At 65.0% G+C, this 16,972-nt stretch overlaps 5 protein-coding genes across 5 annotated transcripts in view; 2 read left to right on the plus strand and 3 right to left on the minus strand.

Moving 5' to 3' along the window:
- Positions 1-1,216: 1,216 nt before the first annotated feature.
- EMIHUDRAFT_221560 (hypothetical protein) lies at positions 1,217-2,288 on the minus strand (the record flags this gene model as incomplete). Its single annotated transcript, XM_005756484.1, has 2 exons — positions 1,217-1,652; positions 1,750-2,288. 2 exons carry the CDS (start codon positions 2,286-2,288, stop codon positions 1,217-1,219), a joined length of 975 nt encoding a protein of 324 aa, XP_005756541.1.
- Positions 2,289-6,620: 4,332 nt separating this feature from the next.
- On the minus strand, positions 6,621-7,580 carry EMIHUDRAFT_360476 (hypothetical protein). Its single transcript, XM_005756485.1, has one exon. It carries the CDS (start codon positions 7,547-7,549, stop codon positions 6,698-6,700), a length of 852 nt encoding a protein of 283 aa, XP_005756542.1. The 5' UTR covers positions 7,550-7,580; the 3' UTR covers positions 6,621-6,697.
- A 2,117-nt stretch (positions 7,581-9,697) lies between these two features.
- Positions 9,698-10,537, plus strand: EMIHUDRAFT_360478 (hypothetical protein). Its single transcript, XM_005756486.1, has one exon. The coding sequence runs from the start codon at positions 9,711-9,713 to the stop codon at positions 10,374-10,376; it is 666 nt and encodes a 221-aa protein (XP_005756543.1). The 5' UTR covers positions 9,698-9,710; the 3' UTR covers positions 10,377-10,537.
- Positions 10,538-13,801: 3,264 nt separating this feature from the next.
- On the minus strand, positions 13,802-14,389 carry EMIHUDRAFT_107961 (hypothetical protein; the record flags this gene model as incomplete). Its single annotated transcript, XM_005756487.1, has 2 exons — positions 13,802-14,194; positions 14,330-14,389. The coding sequence occupies 2 exons, from the start codon at positions 14,387-14,389 to the stop codon at positions 13,802-13,804; spliced, it is 453 nt and encodes a 150-aa protein (XP_005756544.1).
- A 1,697-nt stretch (positions 14,390-16,086) lies between these two features.
- The window catches only part of EMIHUDRAFT_221566 (hypothetical protein), a gene marked incomplete at both ends in the record, with an annotated part of 2,206 nt that continues 1,320 nt past the window's right edge, over positions 16,087-16,972 (plus strand). Inside the window, one exon of the mRNA XM_005756488.1 lies at positions 16,087-16,842. Coding sequence (XP_005756545.1) covers positions 16,087-16,842 — 756 coding nt within the window. The remainder of the gene's footprint in view (positions 16,843-16,972) is intronic.

A 16,972-nucleotide genomic window follows, 5' to 3' on the forward strand; every position in this document is an offset into this window, starting at 1 on the left:
CCCCCCCCCCCCCCCCACCCCTCCGCACCCCCCGCACCCCCCCTTCCCGTCGAGGCTGCAGCCACCGGCCCCTCCCCGACACGCACACAGCCGTCCTCCGCACCGGCCCTCGCTCACACACGCACACGCGCCGCCTCCCAGAGGCAAACCACTCGCGCCTAGACCCGCGCCGCACGTCCGCCGTCGCAGGAGCGGGAACGGAAGAGGGAGGCGAGCGGCGCGGCGGCGGCGGAGCGGGAGGAGGAGGAGCGCGCCACGCTCGTCGACGCCCTCTTCGACGGCGGCGACGCCGACGGCGGCGACGTTGTCGATCCACTCGCAGAGGCGGAGGCGCGCAACCAGCAGGCTGCCGGGGAGCCGGTGGCGGCGGAGAAGGGGGCGGGGAACGCTGCCGCCTTCGACACGCTCTTTGCGGACGACTACTTCATCCCCCCCGAGCCGCCGTAGCCGCGCGCGGATCGCGCGTCATAGGTGTCAGGGAGCATGTCTTGAGTGCCGTGGTGTCGGAGCAGCGGGGGAGGCGCCGCGCAGGAGCTGCGCCCTCAGCGCGCATAGGAGCAGGTAGAGGTCACACCATGTAGTTGCGGCTCCCGGCAGGGGACAAGGGTCGCGGTGGCGTACGATGCTACGGCACGCTCCTTCGAGTCTCCGTACTCCGACGGCCCGTGGGCTCCTCCGCATTTTAGCCAGTCCGGTCCGGGTTTGTCCGCGCAGCGTTGCCGTTGCCCGTTGGGGATGCCCAGTCGACTGCCGCAGTTGATGGTCGTCCGCCCTCGCCGCATGCATGTATCAGCTATCACATGCAGTGTTGACTTGTACCATTTACAGAGCTCTGCTAGGCTGGTGAAACAACTCCTGTTGTGAAAAACACACACACTAGATCAAATCAAAAATGCAAATCCTTTTTATCCCCAGGTGCAGGTCCCGGGCGGGCCAGCGCCCAGGATTGAGAGACCACCCGGTAGCGCGTATATAACGTATGACACGTCACACGAGCGGCGACACGACCCCCACGAGCGCATCACGAGGTCTTGTCGTTTGTCCCTCTCTCAAGTGGTCTCGCGTCTGCTGTGTGGCAGTGCGCCGGTGCGGGCAGCTCCCCGCGCATCTCTCTCTCCGCCGGACCGCTCTCCGGTGGGCCACTCTCCTCCCCGCGTCTCGAGCGCTGGCGACCCTTTGTGTGACGCGCCCCGCCGACGCGCAGCCCCGCCCCCCGCTACGCCTCCTCCAGCAGCGGCACGGCGGCCTCGGACAGGTCGAGGTTGTACAGCCGCGCCGCGCCGAGCACCACCTCCGGCAGCTCCTCTTGCCGCTGCCCCTCTAGCACAAAGGCGAGGTCCGCCACAATCAGCTTGGAGACCGGCCGGACCAACCCGAGCACGCGGTTGGCGATGGCCTCCTTGCTGATGTCCATGTCGACCTCCACGTACTCTGGCGTAGAAAAGTAGCGCTGCGGCACGCCCCGGCCACCCTTGGCCGTGATGGCGGGACGCGACGGGCATGCGAGCCGCAGCGTCAGGGGCGCCCGCACGAGCCTCGGGATGAGCTTGAAGCGGTCGTTGCGGAAGTCGTCGGCTGCGTGCGCGAACCGCTCCAGGAGCGCGGCTGCGGCCGGCGACTCCTCCTCCAGCGTCTCCAGCACGCCAAAGTACCTGCGCGTCGGGGCAGGGGGTGGGCTGGAGGAGGGGGAGGGTATGGGTTGGGCGGGGTCTTTATGAGGAGAGTGGGGAGGGGGGTGGGCTTTCACACATGGCGAGGTGCACGACCCACTTCCCCGTCGGGATGACGACCACGACCACCACGATCCTCGAGAGAGGCGACTCGCAGCGCTCGTGGAGCGTCGAGGTCGGGGCGCCGGGACGGCCAGCCACGTTGGCAAAAAAAGTCTTTGCTCGAAAGAGCTCCACAGCCAAGAGCTGCGAGCCGCACGCGGACGGGACCTTCTTCCGGTCGCGAAGGTAGTTCTCGCCGCGGATCTCAAAGCCGTTCGGTGCGATGGCGCTCCAGCAGTGTCGGCCGTCCGCTGTGACCTGCTCGTTGAGCTCGTACGGCGAGCGCTCCACCGGAGGCGGGGAGACGGTCGATCTGCGGGTGACGGACGAGCGTCGAACCATCGCGTCGGCGAGTGGCTCTGACTGGAGACTTAATAGGAGCGGGACAGCGCTCGATTTGCGAGGGTCGATGAGCTTCACGCTCTCCTCGGCAGCAATCGTCAGCCGTTGGTGAATGGTCGGCGCCGGCGCTGACTCAGACTCGCGTGCATATGATTTGCTGTGCCCGCAGCCCATTGTGGCCGCTGCTTCTCGCGCCACCCTGCGTCTCGAAGGAGGCAAAGACTACGGCAAAGACCGGCCCGCACCGGCAACACCGCTCTGACAGCGCTCAACAGCTGCCCCAAAGAGGGCGTTCTTGCAAGACACAGGGTGCCCGTGAGGGCGGAAGAAAACTAGAAGGCACCAGTACCCTCAAAAGCAGACAATGGAGTCCGTCAGTGCTACACACGTCAAACACAACAACAATTTGTTTGGTATAGCTAAAAAGCTTCGGCGGTTAGTGCACTAACCTCGCCGAGAACCCTTCGGTTCGCTCATCGCAAACCCTGTCAGCAGAGTCCTCCTACGGGAAGGTACGTAAGAGCCACATACACTGAAAAATCCACACGTCCTACCTTCCTACATAGGAACCTATGCACCCACACTTGGGGACTAGAGCATATGCACACACAGACAGACAGACAGACAGACAACAAACGATGGGGACACGCGCTCAACGCCAAAAGGCAGAAACCTCAACTTGTACGAAAAACTAGCTTACTGCTCTCTTTCTCAAAGGTGCGTCCCCGACAGCCAAATTAGGCGAGCGCTTTTTCATAAGGTAAGCGAGCGCCAACTTTTTGCGCACGTCCCTTGCACCCGCAGAAGACCACAAGATGTGTCTGCGACGTCTCGCGCTCCTACTGGCCTCCGCCCCTACCGCCCGAGCACATGGGCGGATGTCATGCCCAGCGCCGCGTCAGATGCGCGACCACACCATCGACGGCGACGCCTGGACGCGGTGGGTCGGAATGACGGGGGGCTCCTACGCGCCTGGGTTTGGCAACTCTCAGAGCCTCAACTCCGGAGGCCTCAACCCGGCGCACGCGAGCCCGCACTCGCGAGACCTCTGTGGTGGGACGCTTGCAAACGGATTCAACGCGGGAGCGCGGTATGGCCCGACGGACCCACGCGGCACGTTTGTCAGCGGTGGCTTGATGGTGGTGACTATCGAGCTGACTGCCCATCACAGAGGTGCGCTGCCAACCTCTACGCCCAGTGCACCGATTGCCCACGTTTGCTGCACCCACGCCGCTCACCCGCCCCGCAGGCTGGTTCGAGTTCCGGCTCGCAGTCTTGGACGATCCAGACAAGAGCGTCCCCATCACGCACCGACCGCATCGCCGCCCATCGCGATGGTGGTCTCGGGCGAGAGGCGGGACGCGCCAGGAAGATGCCCGCACGGCGTCGCCCTCGGTGGGAGGACAAATCTCTGCGCGGGGACGGTGACGGCGTCGAAGAGGGTCGTGCGCTGACAACCCTCGCATCGCTTGCACCCACAAAGGCAGCCACAGAGGCTCTCCCCGGCCAGAGGCGGCAGGCGCATCCTCTGGTCGCGGCAGTCGGGCGTGCCACTGTCACGCGGAGGGCTGGGCGTATACGCCGTCGAGGCGTTGGCCGGTGTAAAGACCCAAGGGACGAGGCTGACGCCGCGAGCATTGCCAGGTTGGCCGGGGGCCCACTGCTCTTTGAGGGCTGTACGAACGGCTAGTCCCATGCGACGCGAGTCTTGGCGGTTGGACTCGAGACTCAACTCGGTGTTGAAGCTGATCCACTCTGTGTCAGGATCGGAAACGCCCGTTCCGTCCGGATCGGCGGTGGCCGAGATTGCAGCCAAGGAGACCGCCGCATTCCACGCCTTGAGCGCCCAGACGAGCAGCGGTCCGGTGAAGCGGGTGGGGTGGATGTTGCTCAGGGAAGCCATCGTGACAATCCCGAGCGGCATTGGCGCCTGTGGACGAGGCCACACGTAGTCCGATTCTGCCGCCCCTTCCGCCGCCGCGAGATCGGCGGCCTGCTCTTGGCTCGCTGCCGTGAATTTGCCCCTCCCGACGCCGAGGGGTCGGAGGAAGAAGTACCACATGAATTCAACCCACCACGACGGGTCGCCAGCCGCCCACGGCCAGCAGGCCGGTCCGACGCACTTTCCAAAGCCGAGGAGACGAAAGGGCGTGCCGATCGACGCAGCAATCGGGATGGCCCAGCAGAGGGTGGGAACGTACCACGGGCAGCCTCCGGGAGGAGGACAGCATGCTGCAGGGAAGGTCAGCATCCATCCATACAGTCCCCGCCCGTGCTCGACGTCGGGATCGAGGTGGCGCATCGCTGCGGGGGTGATGTCCCGGGGCCGAGTGGCGCGTGCAGTGTCGAGGAAGACGGAAGGATCCAGTTTCGAGTAGCAGTACATTGTTGCGGCGATGTAACCCCCGGAAGCGCCAGAGATAACGTCAAAGTTGTCGAGGGCGCTCTTGTTGCCACGCCGCCTCGCGGGCGGAGGAAGCGACTTTCTCGCAAAGCCTCGGAAGACGCCAAGCATCTCAGCTGGTGGCACAAGGCCTCCACCTGTGACACACAGAGCGACCTCGGGCGCTGCCTCTCCCTTTGGGAGCGCATCCTGTCTGCCTGCGGCTACGCACTGCTTGCGGACATACGCAGCCTTGGGCCGGGGCATGCTGGGCGGTGCCACTTGGTCTGCCGATTTTTGTGGCATTGTCAGCGCTCGGCCAGTGTCGAGGGCAGGCCGAGCCTAAGGCCCCAAGGGCCGGAAGGGGCCGCCGTTTTTTCACAACACACAAGTTTCGTGTCTTTTGAACACCGAAGTCGCGGTTTTCTTGTGCACTTGAACACATTAAAACTCTAGTGCGGACCCATTCGGCGGCACTTGGGTGCCAGCAGCGACAGGGACGGGTTGGATTGTGATGATGAGAGTGGCTTGGAAGAGGGTGCGAGGGGCGGGAGAACGGCAGCACTCTCTCTCTCCATCGGACCACCTCGAAGACGAGGCTTTTCAGCGAGGCGCAGCCTGTGGGCGGCTCCTGCCACGGCTGCACCTGACCGCAGTCGCCACCGGTCGACGGCAACAATTCGCTCGACGTCGAGGCCCGTTCCGATGACCGCCTCACGCCGCCGGCCCATCTGGCAGATGGCGGCGCCGGACCTGGTCTTTCGCAACGCCGCTGGCAGCGCGGCCCTCCGCGTGCGCTCTTGGAGCTCGTCCTCCAGGCGAGACAGAGCCACGAGGGTCCGCTTCTGGCCTGACCACCCAAAGTCCTCCGCCGCTTCCCGCGCGTCGGCCATCCTCCGCTCCTAAAGACAAGGAGGCACGACTGGCGCAACGTAGCTCGGGAAGCAATATTGGGATGAGCGATCCCTCGCTTCTCGGCCAGAGCCCCTACAGCTGTCGCTGCCGCGCGCCTGAAGACGGCGGTGGAAGTGCGGGTGCGCCATGCAAGGTGTGCCCGGCTTCAGCGCGCACAGCAGGGCGGGCAGCGAGGTCCCGATTACACACTCCGCGGCGAGGAGGTCTCGGTCGAGTGGCGACGAGGGGCCAGGGCAAGTAAACGAGGCGGCAGCCTGCGTGGTCAGGGGCAGACTGCGGGCGCTCCGAGTCATTACTTACGCGGTTGTGTGCCAGTCCGTCCCAGTCTGCGTACTTACGCGTCGAGTTATCGTTTCAGGAATCCGAAAAGAAATCAGAAGGCGCAGCACAAAGAATTCCAAAATCCTTCTCGTGCAGGTGGGGACCCTGTCCTCCCCCCATCCCTTTAAATTTTTCTTTCTTTTTCCTCGCTGTGTGTGGCGCTTGAACCGCAGCGGGAATGGAACGCGTATCTGAGACACTCCTACGCCTCTGGCAACACCGAAGAGAAGGCCCGCCGCCTCGCGCGCAAAGTCGCGCGCGGCAGCGTTGACCGCACGGCCTACTCGCCCAAGCGCCAAGTACTCGCTCTCTTTTATGTCCCACCATGCAGAGCGCATCTCTCTCTCTGTTGTGCGAGGCGTGAACCGCGCCATTCGCTCTCACCTGGCAACCCTGTCTGCACGTCTCGCGCGCGCGTGAACAGGGCTCCAGGCCCCAAATGACGTGTGAGTGTTAGAGTTGTTGTCGTATCTGCCATCTCTGCGGCAGAGTCTCTGGATGAGGACGACCGCGGACCGACGCCGCGGCGGAACCCGCCCCCCACTCTGTAGTACAGTAACTACCTCAACGGGGCTGTTGGCGCAGGGGGAGGTGTCAATCACGCTCCCGGGACGCCGGAGAGTATCGGGTTGGTCTCCCCCGCCTTCAGCCCTGACCCGACGGGGACGCCACCACCCTCGCCCAGGGATCTACAATGCTGTCTTAAGGTCCGACAGGTTCGGCACCGGGCACCGCCTCGGTATACAAATGCGCCTGCGGGCGGACCCTTACAGATCGGCACAGAAGACAGATATATCACAGCTCCCAGTGTAACTGTATAGCATTAGCAAGCCGCGTTGGAGCCGCTCCCGTGCGGGCAGGACCCTCAGCGGGGCACTGTCCCCGGTGATAGTATTTTGTTCAACGCGGGCTTCAACGCGGCAAAAGAGGCACGCACACAGAGATGCAAACGCTACACTGTGTGTCACCTCGAGGACGCGCCCTCCACGTGCTCTTCTTCATGCTCCATCCTCCCTCGCCGCCTCGACAGCTCGAGCGCCTCCGCGACGCCCATGACACACACGGTGCTGCCAACGACGATGCCCTGCACATAGACGCGAACCTTTCGAGCGCACGGAAGGGGATTCAAGCTCGCGGGACTGGCGACGTTCAGTGCGGCTGGGCTCAGAGAAGTAGAAGGGCAACACAAGTGTGGTATGGTGTGCGCCTGCATCAGCCGCTGCGCGCCGACGGCGAGCGAGCCGTCTCGCAGCACGAGGCACGCACTCAGCGCCGCGAGGGTAAGGATGGCCGCCGCCGGGTGCTCGCCCGCTAGGGCAGCCGCGCGCGCTGGCGCTGTCCCGCCGGCGAGCCAGTCGGCGAGGAGTACGATCAGCTGCCCTCCGCGGTGCTGCGGCTGCTGCGGCGGCTGCTTTGCCGCCGCCTCGCGATACCGTTCGGTGATGGCGCGCGAACGCTCCGCCGCGTCGGGCTCCTCCCCGTGCACCACCACACTGCTGCACAGCCTCTGATAGTCGCTACGCTGCTTCCGGCAGTCGGCAGTCACAGACGCCTGCGCCTGGCCGGTGATACTCGCTTCGCAGACGGCGACGCGTTTGGCGAGCGCGGCGCACCGCCGCTCCGCCTTGATCGGATCGATCTGCCGGCCAGAGGGATTGCACGCCGAGTTGGTCACGCAGTGCGAGCGCCACGCCTGGAACGGCTGCTTGCACGCGGCAGGAGCATGCTCGCGCTCACACGCGGAGACAGCGGCGAATAGGGCTGCGCAGCGGTCGGCGCAGCGCGCGTCGACGGCTTGGGCGGAGGCGGAGGTCATGTACTCTGCTGGAGGAATGGTTGGGCAAGTTACTCAGGACACGATCCCGGCGTGAATACAACTAACTGACGGATCCGCTCCTGACGGCGGCACGCACCGCGCTGCGGCGCGTGCCGCCGTCTTTGTTTGAAGTAAAAAGCCGAATCAGAGCGGCGTCGGCGTTGTCCTGAGTTTTCTCCCCCGGATTGCCCAACCGGGACCGCTCCGGGACGCACGCCGGCGAAGCACCATCAAGCTGCTGTACGGCCCCGGAATCGCCTCCCCAGGCTTAGCTAGACTGAGAGATATTGTGCACATGGTCAGTCTCTACAATGTATACACTGACACTGAACCTCCCAGAGCTCGTCCCGGTCCGTCACGGCCATCCTCGGCCTCCGGAGGGCCCCCGGCCGCGGCGCGGTGCGGCGGCGTCACAAATCCGACCACAGAGCACCGGGACGCGGTCGGGCGATCTAAGGCCCAGTGAGGCGTATGCATTGCCTATCCAGGGCTACCACCTGGACCTATCAACAGGCGCCTGCGGCGCCGTGGTCAGGAGCTGCTATTCACACCTGCCCAACCATTCATGCAGCACAGTAGCCGAAAGAAGACCAGAGAGAAAGAAAGAAACCAAACCGCTAACACAAGGTGCTGGGGGGGGCGACAGGAAGAATGTGGCCCTGAGTTATGTGTACGCCAACTCAGGGTGTGTGGCAGCCAGCTGGCTGTGTGTCCCGAGCCTGACTGTTCTTCACCTTACTACATACATACATACCGCGTTGGTGTCCAGTCCGAGCCTGACTGTTGTTCATCTTTCTACATACAACACAAGGGAGGGATGGGAGGACGGCACGAGAGAGACCAGGTGCGGCGCGGAAGGTCGCGGTTCTTCTTTTTTTGCGAAATTTCTTCATCTCAGCTCAAAACATTATCTAGGCACTGCACGGCTCCTCGGGATTTCTGGGGAAGTTGGGACGTGTGTGTGAGAGAGAGATTTTTGAAGACCAACAAGAAATCACGTCTCACAGTGATTTGGGCTCGGCAGCTTGTCAGCCCTCAGCCGAAGCTGGGGCCGGTCCTCCCGTGGCCGAGCGAGAGAGCCCGCGCCGATGAGTTCGACGCGGTCGGTGTGTGCGTGCGTTTTGGTTTGTGCGTGCGAGAAATCACGACTCTCACCCCCACGTGCCACGACTCGGAACGCGAATGTGACAGGACCATCGGGTCCTTCAGCCACCAAAGCGGGATCACCCGAGAGCAGCTGAGCCTGCCTCTGGCCTCGCCTCCCTCTCCTTCAGGCATTCGAGGCATCCTATGGGTCGTCCAGAGTATCGACCTCTGGCGAGTCAGCCAGCCCCACTTTGAGGGCGCCATGAAGTACAGCGATCGCCACCTCGCTGGCCTCTCCACAGGCCCCCCCGACCGCGTCGAACTCATCGGCGCGGGCTCCCTCGGCTACGGGACCGGCCCCAGCTTCGGCTGAGGGCTGACAAGCTGCCGAGCCCAAATCACTGCGTGCGTGCGTGCGTGCGTGTGAGAGAGAGATTGCGTGGCGGGTGGCGTGTGCGGCGTGTGTGTGTGTGTGTGTGTGTGTGTGTGTGTGTGTGTGTGTGTGTGTGTGTGTGTGTGTGTGTGTGTGTGTGTGTGTGTGTGTGTGTGTGTGTGTGTGTGTGTGTGTGTGTGTGTGTGTGTGTGCGTGCGTGCTCGCTCGCTCGCTCGCTCGCTCGCTCGCACGCGGGCGCTGCGCGAGCCGCCTTGCCCGCGGCTAGCCGCGGGTTGCACCGTTGTCGACGCCCGAGGAGGAAGCCGAGAGAGACAGGTGTGCAGAGAGAGATTTTTAGCATCTTCTCACGTTTTGGTGTGCAGCGAATGATTTCTTTTTTGTTAAATTTCTTTTTTGCGTTAAGGAGCATTCCTGGCCTGTGTAATATAGCCCCCCTACTCGCGTGTTTACGAACTCTCTGTTCACAGCTGGAGTGGATTCCTTCCTGGCCGTATCGCTCGACAGGTGTCTTGCGCTTCACGCCCAGCAATGGCTCTTATCGCGCTGCTGCTGCTCCTCTCGACTGCCTGCAGTCACGCTCTGCGGGCTGGCGTCCCGCGCATGACTGCGCCGGCCGCCGCGGCTTCGTCGACACTGCGGCCGGACCTTGCCGCCGCTCTCGGCACGGAACCGGAGAGCGGCATGGCTGACGAGGCGGCGATGCTCGCGAGCTCCACCTTCCCGATACCGCCGGACGAGCTGGTCAGCCTCGCAAAGGCGTTCACCGCGGCTCAGCTCGCAGGCACCGCCGACGGGAGCGGTGGCAACCCGGACTGGTTCGCCGAGGACTTCCGCTTCGTCGCACCCGTGGTCGGCCCGTACGACAAGGGCCTCTTCATCGACTCGCTCAAATCGTTCGACCTCAAGACCGCGTTCCCGAGCCTGAGCTCCAACTACCACCACTTCCGCGTCTGCCCGTTCAAGCCGAACCGCGTGTGGTACTCGGTGAAGTACCTCGGGAAGAATGATGGCCCCGTGCTGGGGCGGCCGGCGACCGGCAAGTCGGTCGAGTCTCCGGTTCAGGCGCACAGCATCACATTCAATGAGCAAGGCGAGGTGACCAAGTTCACGATCGGTTACGTGATGGACAAGGAGGAGGGCAACACGGGCGGGCTCGGCGGGGTGTTTGGCCTGTTTTGGGCGATCGGGTACGGCTTCCCCTTTCCCGAGGCGCAGCCGTACAAGCCGTCGCCCGTGTACGGGACGCTGCAGAGCGTAAACAGGGCCATCCAGGACGCCTTCAAGGCGAGCCCGGCGTTCAAGAGCGCGGTCCAGAGCGTACTCACCACGCTGGGCAAGCGAGAGTGAGTTGTGCTTCTGTAGAAGCTAGTGGATTTCGTTAGACGTGGAGGAGGCGAATTTCTTCTTCACTCTAGATAGATAGCGTCCTGGTTCCGGCTCCAACCCGGATAGGGGGTGTGTCGCCACTGCGGCCCAGATAGGTAGGTTGGTCTTGTTTCGCCCAAAAGGGCCCTGCAATAGGTAGGTACGCTATTTTATCTGTTTTCGCTTCGCTGCGCGGCCTGGGGATAGGTGCAGCAAGCGCGTTTTGGCGCGAGTCAGTTGCGCAGATCCCCCGCTACCAGGGTATCTGATCTCCGGAACCCTTGTCAGGCACGGCGAAGGCGATGCTGGGAGCCCTCTTCTCCACCGTCGCCTATGCACGTCGCACTGCTCCATCACCTGCGCATATCGATCGCCTGCTCGCAAGCCACTGGCGACGCTTCGACGCAGTGCTCGACGATGACGAGGAGGCGTTCGTGGATCGCCACGGCCTCCCGGCCGGCGCAGCGGCGCCACCTCTCGGACACGGCTCATCCGCCTACGGCGAGGTGACACGCGTCGGTGCGCGCCAGCTCTTTGCCGCGTTTGGTCTCGACTCCGGCGGCCGGCACTGCTCGTTCGCCGACCTCGGCTCCGGCACGGGAGCGCTCGTGGCGCAGGCGTGGCTCGAGTTGCCGTATCTCGAGCGTTCGGTCGGCGTCGAGCTCTCGCCGACGCGCCACGCGGCCGCCACGAGGTCGTGGGGCCGGCTGGCGGCCGACGACTCGGCGGCTGAGCTGCTGCGGCGGCCGGGCGAGCCCGAGTTTACGCTCGGCTCGATGCTCGAGTGCGGCCTGTGCGGCCTGACGCATGTAGATCCGATAGCTGCGGAATGAACATCCCTGCCATCAACTCACACTCGAGACGATCTCGTGTTTGGCAGTGTCCCATCGCATTCCAGGCGATGCTTCGAACACACGCTGCACGACACACCGCCGCCCCGCCGCCCCGCATGCACGCCCGATGTACATCTCTGCACCTCGAGGTGTACGTCGCCTCCCTCTGCATGGACGACCAGCTCCTCTCCGAGCTGTGGGGACGGCTGAGCGCAGCGCCGGAGGTGTGTGCGCCCTCAGCTGGGCGACACACCCTCAAAGAAGGAGCTCCGCCCTTTACACAACGCGCGACCTCGGGTCGTCCTGCCCGTGCCGGAGAGGGTCATGGGTGCGGGTGCGTGCTGCTGAGGACGCCGCGCAGCTGAGGGAGTCAGCGCATGCGCCTCTGCAGGTCGAGTGCGTCGCGTCGCTCCGCGCCTTCCCCGCACCGCTCGGTCGCGCCGACGCGTCCGCCGCGCCGAGGGCGGTGCGCGCCGCCGCTCGCCAGCCTTCGGCGCCCGCCCATGACACACAGCCCGCGACGCGACCACCGACGCGTCCGCGACGCGTCCACGCAGGTGGCGGTGGAGACGGCGGTGGTGGAGACGACGTGGACGCCGGAGGGGCAGGCTGGGACGCCGGTGCACTTGTACCGATTCGGCGGCCGCGGTCGCGAGGCGGAGGCGGAGGCGGAGGCGGAGGCGGAGGCGGAGGCGGAGGCGGAGGCGGAGGCGGAGGGCAGCGAGGGGGTGGGGCGCGGGGCGCGGCGAGGCGGAGGCGGAGGCGGAGGCGGGGGTGGGGGGCAGAGGCACGCGGCGCCGCGCTGCTGCGCCGCCGCGCTCGACGACGAGGGCAAGGCTCTAGGCAAGGCTCTAGGCAAGGCGGAGTGGCTCCGCCTCCTCGCCGAGGCGGAGGAGCGGACCCGCGACCAGGCGCCCGCTCCCGCGCAGCCTGCTCCTGCGCAGCCTGTTCCTGCGCAGCCTGCTCCCGCGCAGCCAGCCCCCGTCGAGGACGATGTCGCCGACGTGCGGCTAGCGGACTCGTGGGCTTCCGCCAAGAGCCTCGCGGGACGGCCCGTCTTCAGCCAGCCGAGCAACGTCGACCCGTCCACGCGCATCGAGGTGAGCACCGGACGCGTCGAAGTCCCCACTGGACACGTCCATCACACGTGCGTGACATGAGTCGTGCCACACGCCACACGCCCACCGCCCGTCCAACAGGTGCACGAGCATGCCTCCGGCTGGCGCTCCCTCGTCTTTGTCGCGAGCGAGCGCGTGAGCGTCCAGTCCAAGGCGAGATATGGGCGAGATATGGGCGAGATACGGAGCGCGTGAGCGTCCAGTCCAAGGCGAGAGGTGCTCCAGCAGCCAGACCAGCCCACATCCACACACCGCACGCGCACGCAAGCAAGCGTACAGCACGCACCGCGCCACGCAGACGCAGCCCAACGACGCTCGGACTGCGGCAGCTGGACTGCGGTGCGTAGGTGCGGCTCGACGGCGGCTCCGGCCTCGCGCAGCCGTATGCGATGCCGACCGAGTACCTCAAGTCGATGGTGGCGCTCGCGCTGAGCGCGCTCGCGGACGTGCGCCGCCTCGAGCGCGCCTTTCCCTCCTCGTGGCGGGTGGAGCAGCGCGCCCACCGCCTTAGGTGCCGCGCCTCGAGCGGGTCCTCGTGCTCGGTATGGGCGCCGGCAGCCTCCCCTCCTACCTCGGCCGCTGCTGCCCTGAGGCGGCCGCCGCACCGCCCCCCCCGCGCGCGCTCTGGCAGCGCTCCCGAAGCCGCGTTCCGAGCCCCTTGCCTTGGGTCGCTGGCTAGGCGCGACTCGTCGACGCCGTCGAGCTGGACGCGACCGTCGCCGAGGCGGCGCAGGGACCGTTCGGCCTCGACCCAGGCCGCCGGCGCCGTGCGCGCGCTGAGCCCTCCCGGCGCTTTTGCCGCACCAGTCGCGGGCAGCGTCGCTCCGCCATAGGCAGAGTGGCTGTGCACGTGGACGACGCCGCGGCGTGGCTCCGCGGGAGGGCGGCGGCGGCGGCGCGGGAGCCATACGACCTCGTATGCGTGGACATCGCGGACGGGAGCAACCGCATCCCAGAGACGTTCTACTCGGCCGCCTTCCTCGCCGACGTGCGCGCGAGCCTCGCTCCGCACGGCGTTGTCTGCCACAACTTCCACTCGGGCAAGGCGGACCTCGACCGGCGCCTCGAGGAGGCTTGCGCCGCGTACGGCGCCGCCTTCCCCGGCGGCGCGTGCCGCGTGCCTTCGCCCGCGCGCCGGCCCTGGAACACGATCGTCGCGGCGAGCCCGCGGCGGGGCGCCTTCTCCTCCCTTGAGGAGCTGCGCGCGGCGGCGCGGCGAGCACGAGAGCAGCGCGGGCTGCCCTTCGACGCGAGCGCGCGGCTGGAGGGACTGAGAGAGATTTGAAAAAAGGAAAAAATTATGAAGTAGTCAACACTCTTTTTTGAGCACGTGTGTACCGCTACAACAATGAACAGACAGACTGAGAGATACTGCACACATATGCGGCCGCCAGCAGCAGCACGCAGCAGGCACGCAGCAGGTGGAGGCTGGAGCACAGGCAGCGGGTGCTGCGTCTTAGTCTGGGGCGCGGGCCTCGACGACTCGCTTGACTGCCTCGTTGATGTACACGTAGTTCCTCGCGACCTTTGCGAAAGGCATCCCGAGATTCAGAGCAGGGAGGAGGCCGGTGAAGTCCTCATAGTGCTCCATACGTGTCCTCGTCTCCGATTCGGGGGTCAAAATGATCCAATGGTTGCCGTGGAAGAGGCCGCAAGGGACGCCGCCGGCCCAATTTAGGAAGTGGCGGTCGTGATCCACGGCCAGAATCTGGCACGCGTATTCTTTCCAGGTGCCGTCGCCGTCGAAGGACGCGAGAAGCCTCGCATCCGTCCCGGCCGGGTTCTCATCGACGTCTTCAAACTTGGTCCACGCGTTCCACTCGCCCCACGTTCGCAGGTCGCTGACTACCTAAAGCTTGCGCGGCGGTTGGTGATGCGCGGCGAGAGGTGATGCGCGGCGAGAGGTGCTGCGGCGAGAGGTGATGCGCGGCGAGAGGTGAGTTGTGCGACTGCCAAGGAAGCGGCGCGTGGACGTGACCCGCACCTTCCAGACGCTGCCGATGGATGCATCGATGATGATCTCAGTACGGATTGTTCGCACCATCCCAAGCGGCGGGCGAGTAGGATGTTGGACAGAGGAAGAGATGCGGCCAAAACGAGCGACGCAAGACAGCGGCGCATGCTGGGTCAGACCAACGACCTCCGACGCTCGCCTTTCTACGTAGATTTCTTTTATCTGATCCTTTTAGGTCCTTATATCCACCCTTGTAAGTCTCCTGTGCCGGAGCGCCGACTGAAGAAACTCGGCCGTCCGCCGCAAATCGTCGGGGCCTCGGCCAACAGCCGGCGCGCATGGAGCGCTCGGGCGAGGGGCGAGAGCGCGAAGCGCCACCAGCCACCGACGACGAGGATGCGACGCAGCCGACCACACAGGAAGACTGCTGGCGTCGTGCGGGAGTCATCCGGCAAGCGCAGCCGACAGCGCAGCATCACCAGAAGATCACCGCTGGGCTTGCAAGCGGACAAACAACTCTAACACTCACACGTCATTTGGTTGGGGCCTGGAGCCCCTGCAGACTGTAGTTTATGGTGGTTTGCCCTGTTCACGCGCGCGCGAGACGTGCAGACAGGGTTGCCAGGTGAGAGCGGCGCAAAGCGAAGGGCCGCCGCCATGTCGCAAGGGGAGCGGGCGGCGAAACGAATGACCGATCAGCGGCGACGCCGCCATGAGCAGCGTGGGAACCTGTGTGCCCAGGGGAAAAAGCGTTTAAGAAACGGGGTGTGGTGCGCTAGCCGTCGCCCACCCTTGGGCGTCCGCCTCTTTCTATCTCCCTTCGCAGTCCCTCGCCGATTTTCGCTGCAACCTTCATGCCACCTCTCGCGGTCGTCCCACTCTCGTCGTTCTCCCTCCTGTCGCTTCCTCCTCTGTCGCGTCGCTCTCGTCTCACGTCTGCCTCGTCCTGCGACGACGCCGCCGCCGCCTGCCGGTCCCTTGCTCTCGCGGCTTCTCCCGCCTTTCGGCGCAACTCTGCCCTCCTCGCGGCATATTTTGGCCCCTCGAGTTTATCGAGCTCTCCTCGCGCAAGCGTTTCAGGCGGCGGCGAGCTGAAGGGATTGACGCGGCTTGAGCAGAACGAGGCATTCCAGCGTTATTGAAGGACCGCCTCTTTAGCCTTCGCCGCGACCGCGCGAACCCGTCGGGCACACCGCGTGCCTCGCAACGCTGGGCGTCGGGCGCCGGATCAAGCACCGACCCCCTGTGAGACTGTGGACGGTGCCTGGGGCTCGAGCCTGGCTGGAATGGAACCAACCCTTTTCCTGGCTCACAAGCTTAAGATGTTCACGGGCCCCCCACACGGAGGCCCGGGTACTCTTTAGCTGTACTCGTCTAGGCAGGGGTTGGAATGGAACATCGGAAGAGCTTTACATTACGAATTATAAATCACAAAAACTGCAACGTCCAACGAGCGAGGTAAATCGCCATGGCCCATGCAGTTTGCAGCACTCTCGAACGTCGGTGGGGGGGATAAGTGAGTTAATCTGTGTGCCCAGGGGGAAAAGCGTTTATGGTATTGCTAAAAATCTCTCCCTCTCTCAGGAAAAAGAAAGAAAGAAAACGGACAACCCAAGGGGGGATAAAGAAAGAAAGAAAGAAAACAGACAACCCAAGGGAGGGATGGGAGGACGGCACGCCGCCACCACACGAGGGGGGGATGGAAGCCGTAAGCGCAAAATTCTTTTTATTAAACGCCGCCGTACGGGCCGTAGAGGCGCCGGGCACCTTGAAGGCTCCCACAGGCTATGTCCAACTTGACGGCGCACCCGCACGCGGTGACGCCGCTCAGCTTCGTGCCCGTCACCCGGCACCCGCAGCAGACCCTCCGGCGCGGCCGCCGGATGAGCCTGCTTCCGGGGTGGCAGATGTCGGGCAACCTGCACACGCTTGGCTACTTTTCGGCGCCCGTCTGCCTCGGCTCGCCGTCGCGGCAGTTCGACCTGATCGTCGACACGGGCTCGGCGCTCACGGCGCTCCCGTGCGAGGGCTGCCCGCACTGCGGCTCTCACAAGCACGGCTCCGTCTCGGGCGCGCGCTTCTCCGAAAAGGCGTCGTCGACGTCCGAGCCGGTGGTGTGCTCGCGGCCACCGCGCGGGATGTCGACGTGCCGCAGCTGCGACGGCGGCAAGTGCGCCTACTCGGTCTCGTACACCGAGGGCTCCTCCATCCGAGGCCACCTCGTCTACGACTCGTTTTGGTTCGGCACGGAGCTCGGCAACCGCGCTGTGCGCGCCTCGTTCGGCTGCCAGACGTACGAGTCGGGGCTCTTCTACTCGCAGGTGGCGGACGGGATCACCGGCATGTCGCAGGGGCAGGGCTACGGCCCCTGCCTCTTCGACTACCTCCGCGATCAGACCCGCGCGCCGAACGTCTTTTCGATTTGCCTGAGCGAGGAGGTCGGCGCGCTCGTGCTCGGAGGAACGGTGCCCCCGGACCTCAAGGCGGAGTGGGTGCCGTACTCGGGCTCGTCCTCGTACGTGGTCGACCTCGTCGACATTCGCGTCAGCGGCGCCTCCATCGGCGGGCCGATCCCTTGCCTGGCCCTTGCCTGGCCCTTGCCTGCACCCTCCCTGCACCCTCCCCTCACATGCTCTTTTGTGCTCTTTTGTCCATGCCGCGCCCTCGCCGTCC

This window comes from Emiliania huxleyi, assembly GCF_000372725.1.
Source record: "Emiliania huxleyi CCMP1516 unplaced genomic scaffold EMIHUscaffold_97, whole genome shotgun sequence".
Taxonomy (NCBI): domain Eukaryota; phylum Haptophyta; order Isochrysidales; family Noelaerhabdaceae; genus Emiliania; species Emiliania huxleyi.